The sequence below is a fragment of the Branchiostoma floridae genome, chromosome 4 (assembly GCF_000003815.2).
Source record: "Branchiostoma floridae strain S238N-H82 chromosome 4, Bfl_VNyyK, whole genome shotgun sequence".
In the NCBI taxonomy this organism is placed as follows: Eukaryota; Metazoa; Chordata; class Leptocardii; order Amphioxiformes; family Branchiostomatidae; genus Branchiostoma; species Branchiostoma floridae.
Window position 1 is genome coordinate 15,881,143 of NC_049982.1, and position 11,823 is coordinate 15,892,965.

The following is an 11,823-nucleotide window of genomic DNA, read 5'->3' on the forward strand; positions in this document are numbered from 1 at the left end:
GCGGTGCGGTTATGAAACTGCGGCGTAAATTGTGGCTTGTTGGTAAGCTGATAGATACACCCGGCACACCAACCGTGAAGATGATACCCTTGCTGTACTTACTGTGGACATAAGGCACATTAGTCCTGCCACTAGGCCGTTTCCTGACGTACAGCGTGATGCGTCTTACGGTTACCTCCTACTGACCTTCAACTTCAAGGGTGCGTTTAGGCCTACGTCACATTTCCTACCCGCGGGAAACGGAAAAAATAAAGTTTATGCTAATTATTATGCACAATGCACTCTGTAGAATCATTTTTGGTCCGTTTTGTGTTTTGTCCTCTCTCTCTCTCATATTTTCTAGGTTGAAATGTCAAAGAAAATATGTCTATTAGCGCTTTCTACACTAAATCTCCGATAATGAAACATAAAGTTACAAGACACTCGTCAGCTTGCTCGTCTTCTTGATAGTTTCCCTACGAAATTGCGGTTGCTACGACGCTAGGTGATGAAGGTTTCAACTGCGGCAGATACTTAACAAGGGCCGATCAAATTGCAATATTTGTTTTGAACATACAACTTCTCATGTGAAATCGACACGCTACCAGTTGCTCATGGCAATGGAACTTGATGTAAAACAAATGCAGAGCAAACCGGTGTGTCGCAGTGAGGAACCTCAGCTGCCACCACAATGAGATATGGGTGAGCAAACAACTCACAAGTGCATAGATTGGTGTACTGCTGACAGTAGAGGTAAAACCTGGGCCCTGTCTTGTTCTATCACATGTAAATAAAAAGTGCTTTCAGTAGTTCAAACATTTTGTTCAGACATCTCCTCTTAATCTAAGCCGTTCTGTTAGAATATCCCTGCTGCAATAGTCACATAGACAGGTGGTGCCAGACGGCAGAAGACATGATGTTTTCCTTCGGTGAAAGCAATTTTGAAGTACCTGATAAAATCGTAATAGTGTATTCCTAGGCCTTACTGTTTTAAGTACCCGGCGCACAAACTTATATCACTTCATGCCTTGTGTATGTGCCGCTTTTCTGTGCACAATATTCTCTGTATTTCTGGTCTATAGGTACCAGATATTAAGCAGGAAATAAGAAAATGAACAGTAGAGATGGTTATGTACCATAAGTTGCCACAAGCTCGGTAAGATGGACGGATCTTTATATATGCACTACACATTCTGTACTGTGATCGTAGTAATGGACAATTCACATTAACTCCGCCGGTGTGAGACATCCAAATCCTTTTGAGGATTACATCAGTGACTCAGACTCAGAATGACGAGACCTTAATCTACACCATGTCTGATCAGTCAACACTTGTTTGTGACAGAAAATAAGAATCTGATAGTTTTCAAGCCACGCCAGTGGAGTCCGGTGGAAAAAAAAGTAACTGCCGGTTAGTGAAAGCACTGCCCACTAGTCTTGTCCGGCAGTCACGAGTTTGCCGACGGAAGATAATCTCCATATAGTCCCAAGCGTTGGAGAAAGCTTACATGATGAACTGCTAAAATCATTTGGGTTATGCACAGAAACCTATTTCCTAAAGGCACCTTAAAGAGGACCTTTAAGCAGCAAAGGTAATTACAATTCTGCAGAAACAACATTTACTACTGTCCTTAAAATTGCAGTTAACGCTACTTGCTAATTCATATATCTTTCTACTTGCCAATTGTATGTGCATTATTGATTTGAGATTTCCATCAGAATAATGATAATATTAGGGCACCACTTTTTCTTCCCAGATTAGAATAGTCTTTGTTGTGGAAGATATTTCCTGGAGTAGTCGGCCGCGAAAGTCGTACGTGAGTTGGTTGCTAACCTGGTCCATAACGCCTGGGATCACCCGGGGCTGACCCGATCCCAGCAGCCATGGATTAGCGGATTTGCAACTGGATGGTGTGAAATCAATTCATAATTGCTAAAGTGTTACCTTCTACGTGCAGGTAGCGGTGCGTTGAGTGGCGTTCTCCACCCAGCTTGGGTGTAAAATGAGACCTGTCCGCTGGCACGGAGACTCAGTGAGAGTGAAGAGTCGCTCAATATCGTCTCCCGTCCTCAATCATTAACGCCGTGTGTTCTTACCGATCCTTCGCGTGGCTCACAAATGGGTTTCCTACAAACAAAATTTAGTCTAACGGCACCACCAACAGCATTGATGCATAGTTTGCACGTGATAGTTAACATTGATGAACCTTAAACACTGAGATTTGGAGATTACTAACATCTCCACTATTAGGTATTGGGCTTGTTGACAAGTACTCTGCAAAGTTTGCGAGTGAATTTTTATAGATGTGACATGGTGTATCAAGGATAACATCGATCATTGTTTTGCTGGCGGAAATGACGACAGTCAGTTCCGTTCTCAGAATCTTCTATGACGTCACCTCATGTCATGACAATTGCAAGACAGTGTAATCCAGCTGCGGCAGCTGACGACACGCGCGCGGCATCACTCCGACGACAGGATATCAACACTTACACCTTTTCATCTTAAGTCGATGCTGACGAACGGATTGTGATGTCACCACGCGGCCTGCGCTGATTGGTGTTCCTGGCAGACATATAAAAGCCGGCAGCAACAACCAAAAACGCTCAGCTGCAGCCAGCTTTAATTTGGTGCACAGGGTAGCAAGCGCAGTGGTAGAACATATTCAATGCCCCCGTGCATGCTAGGACAAGCAGAAACCCTGAGCCATAGAAGACTTATTGTAGGCAAATAGTTAACATACATATACAACACGCAGGATGACCCTTTCCACGACGTCCCCTGCAACTGTGAAGTCCAACTCGTCGGAGGAACACTACAGGTCTCGACTGACGTGGGGAGAGGACGTGGCTATAGGATCGTATCTCGCAGTTGTAGGTGAGTGGACAGCTCTTAAAATCATTCCACAATATCACATGCCATGTGGTCATACATGTTTGTAGTGTTTTCTGCCCTAGAGCAATCACGGCAACAACAAAAAAAGAAAAAAAAATACAAACAAAACTGTTATCTTCATTTTTAATGGTACATTGTGATGCTGAACAAATTTTCAAGCTTTTTGCGAAAGACTAAGACTATCATTGCACTCATGTGGATTGAAGCGGTATGCAGACGAAGACGCTCTGCGTGTGTGTATTCTTTGTCAGTTATCAGAAAAAAAATGAACCGAGAGGATAGAAATCTTTTATGAAATGTTTTCCACATCCGTGTTCTTTCTGAAATAGAGCACTTTCATTTCAGTCTGGTCCGATGAGCGCCGTAAGCATTTGGATGGTTCAACATCACCAAGTGCACTCACAGTATAACATTAGGGATTTGCTGTTACAGGGCATGGTTTATTGGATCATACACGCATTCTGGACTTAAATGAAGGGTGCTACCACTAGAATACATATGTGCGTAAATGACGCTTTATATTACTGGTCAAGGAGGTTTCGCTTTACTGTTGTAGACATTCATGCCGTTTCAATAAGTGCAGCTGTCAACAGGTGCCGCGGAATATTTTCCAAGTTAAGACCGCCGGAAAAAGTGATAATGAAGTATGATTTTCCTTCATATCTACATCTCCAGACCATAAAGTAGATTGCTTAGAGCCAGTCAACTTACAGAGCAACAGGTGGCGGGATATGTCAATCGCCGAGCTGGGTTTACATTAAGTCTTTGGAAGCTTTACAGCTTAACCGGGTATGCAATGCAAACAATAGAAATAAACAAAAGGAAAATTCTTTAACAAAAAATTGCCTCCTCAGCGCGAACAAAATGGCCTTTACATAACAATGAGCTTTACATTGTAAGATGTCCGTGCACATTCACCTGCTACAAATTGTGCCTGCTTCTTTGAGTATAAGAAATGACAAATCTACATTCGATGAACACTGATTGACTTTGGGAGGCTTTCCTCCCTTAATAGTACGCACGGAAAATTCCACAGCCTCGATTTGCAACGCTTTAGAAGCAGGTACAGAACACAAGCTGGTACTCCACGGATATGGGATATGTCATTGGACAGATACAGGTAATTCCCAAAACGAAGATGAGGCGACGGACAATGTTGCTTGGGGATTGCTAAAAGCATCAAACCTCACTTTCCTGACTGAACTGATTTCCCCGGTTGCTAGCTGGCTTGTGATGAGGATGTGCCTGCCAGGTAGAGTGTGAGTCAGCGGAGAGATGGAGATCCGTGTTTGAAACTCGTCAGCCAGCCATGTGGGTCCTACAATACTGCTGGTGATGGAGAAAAGGCTAATAGCTAAGTCCTGTTCCTGTTCCTTTGATTCCAGGCCCGGAAACAAGCAAATAAAGCAAGCAAATATATTTACCTGATCTACTAGAGTGCATGGGTGTGTACACGCAAGCTTTTTTATTAAAGCCCCGGTCACAAAAATCGTACGATTGACTGCGATGGAGGTTTTATGCGCGGCATAAGCGCAGTACGTCGTAAGTCGGGGAAGAATCGGAAGCAATGGTTTAAATATATGAAGCCGTGGTCACAAGGATCGTAGTGCATCGTACGATGAGGTCATTAGAGCGTATTTGCGTCAATCGCAGGTAAATCATAGTAAATCGGGGAGCCTCCTATGACGAAAATAGGACTGAAATGGATTTTGAACATGTTCAAAATTTCGCTATCGTCGTAAGATTTTATTTGCCCCCAAAGCAGACTTCATTACGGCAATTTTTGTCTACTGATGAGGTTTTAGATTTATGAATTTTTAGCATGTTGTGATGGTTTCAGTTTTCCCTGATATTGTCGATATTGACGAAAAGGGAAAATATATCAGGCGCAACTGCCACAATCGCAACCAGAGAACAGCGCGCCCCGCACAGGTGATGCAGACAATTGTTTGATCGCTTCATGCACGTGAGTTGATAATTAGATCAAATCTCAGCTCTCGTCGGTCTTGGGTCAGTTTACCATAATCGTAATAACCATGGGGACAACTCAAACATAAAGGCAGGCTCTATGAGTCGGAAATATATATGATATAATGCTTATGATATGATTTTTCTTTGATGGCATCTTTTTGTTGATAGCATATCATGATACAATATTCGAAAGAGCCTGACACGTAGAGCCGGCAAGCAGGCCGAGATAACCATACCAGTACTCACGCTTGATTTGAACTTTTGCTTGTAATACTCTTGTTATCATAGTTTTTTTAAATTTATTTTTACAGTTAAAGATATTATAGGAAGGTATTCAACAGCTATGTCCACATTTTGTTGGTTAAAGAAGTACAAAAACGATCAGACGGCTATACAGAAGAGACACAAGTGAAAAATCGTACGACGCTGGAAAAATTTTGAACATCATCCGATGCTCTGCGATGCTCTGCGATGGCTGATTTTGCTTACGATTTAGCTGCGATCCACTGTGATCATCGTGCGATAGGCGTAATATGCCATCGCAAGGACGTCGTACGATTCTTGTGACCGGGGCTTAAAAGAAAATCTGCTGTAGAAATTATCCTTGTTGAAAGCCAGTTATTCACTTGCTAGGGATATCTACTAAGGAAACACGGTTCATCAAAGGCTCAATATTGGTCAGGAATTGAGTTGCTCTCTGAATAAACAAACAATTGCAAGCATAAATGCTGGTTAATACATGCTCTTCAAGCAGCTATGGTGATACTAATGATGATGATAAATATGCTATCAAAGCCTACCAGGAATTATCAAGCAGTCAATACACACGATTTTTCCATTGTACGAATCCACCCACGATATCAATGTACGTACATGTACTTGCAAGACATTCTCTAGCGCATTGTCATGGAAGACTGAGTCAGAATCAGGGTGATTTGTATGCATATGGCGTCGTGAAATGTCATGCAACAGGAAGGGCAACGTCACATACGTCGTGCGATCGTCGCACAACCTGGCAGCATCGTTGGTATGTATAGGCGCTAATATGTCGGCAAAATTAAGCTGCCATGTTGCGAACAAGGCTGTCTTAGTTGGTACTGCTACAGCCTGTTTGAAAACTGTACCGCATCATAAAATCGTACGATCACCCAGAACGGAAGTGAGCGCGTCGGAAGGATCCCACCGGGCGGCGTAACCCGGCTCACGCGAGGAGTCCCGAGAAATCACGTCTGTCTAGTACTGCTGAAAGGGCTTCACGGAGGAACGGCCATAACGAGATTTGTGATCTAGAATGAGTCTGAGATGAGATAAAGATACGTGTGTAGCATAGCAGGCCCACAGCAGCAGATATCAGAGTCACAAGTTGCTAAGAGTCCCATAATCGAATTTGTCACTATATTTATCGATACCTACCCAATCACAAAATGTCATATAAAGTAGATTCATCTCACATCTGCAACTTCAGGAGTTATACAAGCGACACAGAAAGCATCGTTTATCGAGGGTAATTAACAAAAGGACATATGTCAGACACATTCATATATTCAAATCTATAAGCTCTCTCAAAGTAGTATAATCATTTAGGCACTGTGGAAAGATGAAAAACTACGTTGACATCAGTCAACGTAATGAATGAGCACAGGTAAATCTTACCCAGTGAAGAACTATTGTTGCTTGTGAGTAGGCTATCAGACATTCTATAGACATAACTATAGACCACATATACTGAAGCATCTAAAGATATTTAGCTTTAAATGCTGTAGTGCTAGCACTCTAAGGTACATTTGGTCTTAGAACGTAACTGGAAAGTCCGACATTTGCTTAAGAGCAAATACAGCATATTTCAGCCATACCCCTTCCCACGCAACATTGGACTGTTCCAAATCACCCCTGCGCAAAAATGGAACATCATATTAACAGTACATTATCCCCCAAAGTGGACTGGTATTGTGAATTGATTCCAGGTAAAAACAGAGCTTGCTTCTATTTTTCAGAAAATGACAATAATCACACCTTCCATTCAGAAAATTTTCATCATGACTGAAAATTGTTGAATGACTTCATGTAATGTCATTAACAATTTTCAGTACGATAACTAGGTGTAAGTTTAAAAAAGTATAAGCTCCTTGTGATGTGGGTACATTTATTATTGCAGTGAACTTTTTTTTATTCAAGTAGGGCATACGATTTAATAATTATCAAGCAGGTGCAGGTACTGTAGGAGCGTTTGTTTTCTTCAAGCTGTAAAACTGTTAAACTGTTTTACTTTGTATGCAATCAGCCATCGAGCCTATTCTTATTTTAGTTTAACAACTTCCTGCCAGACCCGGAAGATACGATTGAACCTTGTTCGAGGATTTATTTTCGTCTGTCTGGTCAGTCTGTTCATACCCTGGCGCTGAGAGTGTTTTATTGGGCTGAAACTCTGGCAGTTTAAAGTTACTTACAATTTAAATGTTCAAAGATTAACGTTATGTCAAACAACAACAGCACTAGGAAATGTGGCCACTATAGACAGGTGGTCACTATAGAGAAAATGCTGATCTATTGACTAGGAGCCATACGTTACACATGATTTCAGTACACTGATCATTAATCATATAAACATTGCACAGGTAAGCCAATTGTTTAGATGTACAATTAAGTTCAAATAATTCTGAAGAGAAATATTGATGAGAAAATAATCATTCTCGCCACTGTCTAACTTATAATTACGTATCAAAACTAAACGCAGATTTTCTAACTAACGCACCTTTCGCCGACTTCATCAAAGGACCGCCGGCTATCAATCAAACACGGCTGTTGATTAGACTTAGAGTTTCAAACAGTCATGTGCTGTGTGCCAGTTGACAGCGAACTTCATGCTACGTGATGTTTTACATTGCTTGGACCTTCTTTCCTACAGCGGTGCTTCTACAAAATATTTAGGGCAGATGTTCCATGTACCACATCACGAAATCGCCGCGAAATGCAGCTAGCCGCGCGGTGTCGTTGCGACACCCTCGCCGTAGCCGTGTCAGGCATTTCGCCGTAAGAAATTTCATGATGTTCCATGTTCGCCGCGAAATGCAGCTAGCCGTGCGGTGTCGTTGCGAAACCCTCGCCGTAGCCGTGTCAGGCATATCGCCGTAAGAAATTTCGTGATGTTCCATGTAAGAGATCACAGATTCACCAACACCCTCGCCGTAGCCGTGCCAGGCATTTTGCCGTCTGAGATTTCGTGATGTACCATGTAAGAAATCACAGATTAAACGCGAAATGCAACTTACCGCGCGGGTTCATTGCAACACCTTCGCCGTGTCAGGCATTCCGCCGTGATCGTGTCGGGATCGTGAATGACATCACGTATTAAATCAACGCAAAATGCAGCTAGCCCCGCGGGCCCGGTTCAACACCATAAACATAGGAAGCGGACCATCCAAGTTTTACATGTAGGCAGTGTAGTTTTGTAGAAATTCTACACATTTCTACAATGGTTCCTGTAGACATTTGTAGTGATGTAGAAATCCTACATAATTCTACACTTGTCACTGTAGATATTTGCAGAGGGGGACACAGGAAGCGGACCATCCAAGTTTGACATGTAGGCAGTGTAGTTTTGTAGAAATTCTACACATTTCTACAATGGTTCCTGTAGACATTTGTAGTGATGTAGAAATCCTACACATTTCTACACTTGTCACTGTAGATATTTGTAGAGAGGGACACAAGAAGCGGACCATCCAAGTTTAACATGTAGGCAGTGTAGTTTTGTAGAAATTCTACACATTTCTACAAAGGTTCCTGTAGACATTTGTAGTGATGTAGAAATCCTACACATTTCTACACTTGTCACTGTAGATATTTGTAGAGAGGGACACAGGAAGCGGACCATCCAAGTTTGACATGTAGGCAGTGTAGTTTTGTAGAAATTCTACACATTTCTACAATGATTCCTGTAGACATTTGTAGTGATGTAGATATCCTACACATTCCTACACTTGTCACTGTAGATATTTGTAGAGAGGCACACAGGAAGCGGACCATCCAAGTTTGACATGTAGGCAGTGTAGTTTTGTAGAAATTCTACACATTTCTACAATGGTTCCTGTAGACATTTGTAGTGATGTATAAATCCTACACATTTCTACACTTGTCACTGTAGATATTTGTAGAGAGGCACACAGGAAGCGGACCATCCAAGTTTCACATGTAGGCAGTGTAGTTTTGTAGAAATTCTACACATTTCTACAATGATTCCTGTAGACATTTGTAGTGATGTAGAAATCCTACACATTCCTACACTTGTCACTGTAGATATTTGTAGAGAGGCACACAGGAAGCGGACCATCCAAGTTTGACATGTAGGCAGTGTAGTTTTGTAGAAATTCTACACATTTCTACAATGGTTCCTGTAGACATTTGTAGTGATGTATAAATTCTACACATTTCTACACTTGTCACTGTAGATATTTGTAGAGAGGGACACAGGAAGCGGACCATCCAAGTTTAACATGTAGGCAGTGTAGTTTTGTAGAAATTCTACACATTTCTACAAAGGTTACTGTAGACATTTGTAGTGATGTAGAAATCCTACACATTTCTACACTTGTCACTGTAGATATTTGTAGAGAGGGACACAGGAAGCGGACCATCCAAGTTTGACATGTAGGCAGTGTAGTTTTGTAGAAATCCTACACATTTCTACAATGGTTCCTGTAGACATTTGTAGTGATGTAGAAATCCTACACATTTCTACACTTGTCACTAGATATTTGTAGAGAGGGACACAGGTAGCGGATCATCCAAGTTTCACATGTAGGCAGTGTAGTTTTGTAGAAATCCTACACATTTCTACAATGGTTCCTGTAGACATTTGTAGTGATGTAGAAATCCTACACATTTTTACACTAGTCACTGTAGATATTTGTAGAGAGGAACACAGGAAGCGGACCATCCAAGTTTGACATGTAGGCAGTGTAGTTTTGTAGAAATTCTACACATTTCTACAAGATTCCTGTAGACATTTGTAGTGATGTAGAAATCCTACACATTTCTACACTAGTCACTGTAGATATTTGTAGAGAGGCACACACGCAAGCGGACCATCCAAGTTTGACATGTAGGCAGTGTAGTTTTGTAGAAATTCTACACATTTCTACAATGGTTCCTGTAGATATTTGTAGAGAGGGACACAGGAAGCGGACCATCCAAGTTTTACATGTAGGCAGTGTAGTTTTGTAGAAATTCTACACATTTCTACAATGGTTCCTGTAGACATTTGTAGTGATGTAGAAATCCTACACATTTCTACACTTGTCACTGTAGATATTTGTAGAGAGGGACACAGGAAGCGGGCCATCCAAGTTTCACATGTAGGCAGTGTAGTTTTGTAGAAATTCTACACATTTCTACAAGATTCCTGTAGACATTTGTAGTGATGTAGAAATCCTACACATTTCTACACTAGTCACTGTAGATATTTGTAGAGAGGCACACAGGAAGCGGACCATCCAAGTTTGACATGTAGGCAGTGTAGTTTTGTAGAAATTCTACACATTTCTACAATGGTTCCTGTAGATATTTGTAGAGAGGGACACAGGAAGCGGACCATCCAAGTTTTACATGTAGGCAGTGTAGTTTTGTAGAAATTCTACACATTTCTACAATGGTTCCTGTAGACATTTGTAGTGATGTAGAAATCCTACACATTTCTACACTTGTCACTGTAGATATTTGTAGAGAGGGACACAGGAAGCGGACCATCCAAGTTTCACATGTAGGCAGTGTAGTTTTGTAGAAATTCTACACATTTCTACAATGGTTCCTGTAGACATTGCTGTTTCCACTTTTCTGTTTCTCTTTGGCAGGGTGATGTGAGGATTTTGTACGTAAGACAACAGATAACATTACATGCAGTGATCAGAGAATGTGGTTAGGGGGTTAACGTTAACTCGAAAAAATAAAATGTGTTCTAGAAGCGGTTGGTTGCATATTACATAATCAACAGTGCTGCTACCGTTTGGCTGATGACACGTGAATTTTCCTTGTAGATCACCGGCTATTCTGCCGTTAAGAATTTTAAGATTTCCTTGAATACATAAATCAGCCACAAATCTGCCAAACTTGTTGGGGGGAGCTTGATCCATGTGTTGTCTATCTAATGTAATGTTTGAGAAGTTGTTCGGGTGATTATCAGAGAAAGTGTCATCTTCAACGAAATCTTGTATATTTCCTAGACGAGAATTTTGGTCACCGCCTAGTAGGATGAAACCCTGCGTATTTGCACTTGTGGATGCACTAGGACTGATATTAACTGAACAAATAAAAAGATCTTTGTCTAATCCTAGTAATTTGCAATCTATCTGAACCCAAAGCAAATCTGTTGATTTTGATGGTAATTTTTTTAACAGAAGCTTTGTATTGTTCTTTGAAAAAGAATATGATGCCCCTTGATGAGCGTTTTGCTCGTTTACTCTTCTTTCTATGCGATTGAAAGGAACTGTAGTTTGGTATGTTAATTTTTTTTGTTTTTTCAGTACTCCGCGTTTCCAGAAGCGATATAAAGTCAAATTTGTCAATTTTATACAAGAAATCTAAATCCTCTAATTTCGAACCCAGCCCGTGGACATTCCAGAAACAAAAGTTCATGTTGCCTCCAGAAAATGCTTTCATATCCAAGGATGAGTTAAATGAAATGGGAAAAAAAAGAAAAAAATGTGTCTTTACGGTCCGATCCACAATGTCTCACAGGACCTTACTAGCTTTAACATGTTACTGAAACACAACCAGTAGATTTCTAGCGAAAACATGCCTTTAGTCGATTCGTTCACATGCAAAGTACCCAATTACCACGTACTGATCTAGTGGCACGCGAGGGACAGGGATGAATAGCTCAAACCTATTGTCTGTTTATTAACGATTTTTTGTCGAGCTTCCTTTTAATAGTTTGCTAGTTATTTGGAGTCGAGCGCTGGATTTCATAATGCAATAAAGGA

The 11,823-nt window shown here is 41.1% G+C and overlaps 1 protein-coding gene across 1 annotated transcript in view; it reads left to right on the forward strand.

The window, feature by feature from the left end:
• Positions 1–1,678: 1,678 nt before the first annotated feature.
• The window catches only part of LOC118415052 (opsin-5-like), a 33,097-nt gene continuing 22,952 nt past the window's right edge, over positions 1,679–11,823 (forward strand). The window contains exon 1 of the mRNA XM_035819431.1: positions 1,679–2,857. Within this exon, the coding sequence (XP_035675324.1) occupies positions 2,740–2,857 (118 nt within the window). The 5' untranslated portion in view covers positions 1,679–2,739. The remainder of the gene's footprint in view (positions 2,858–11,823) is intronic.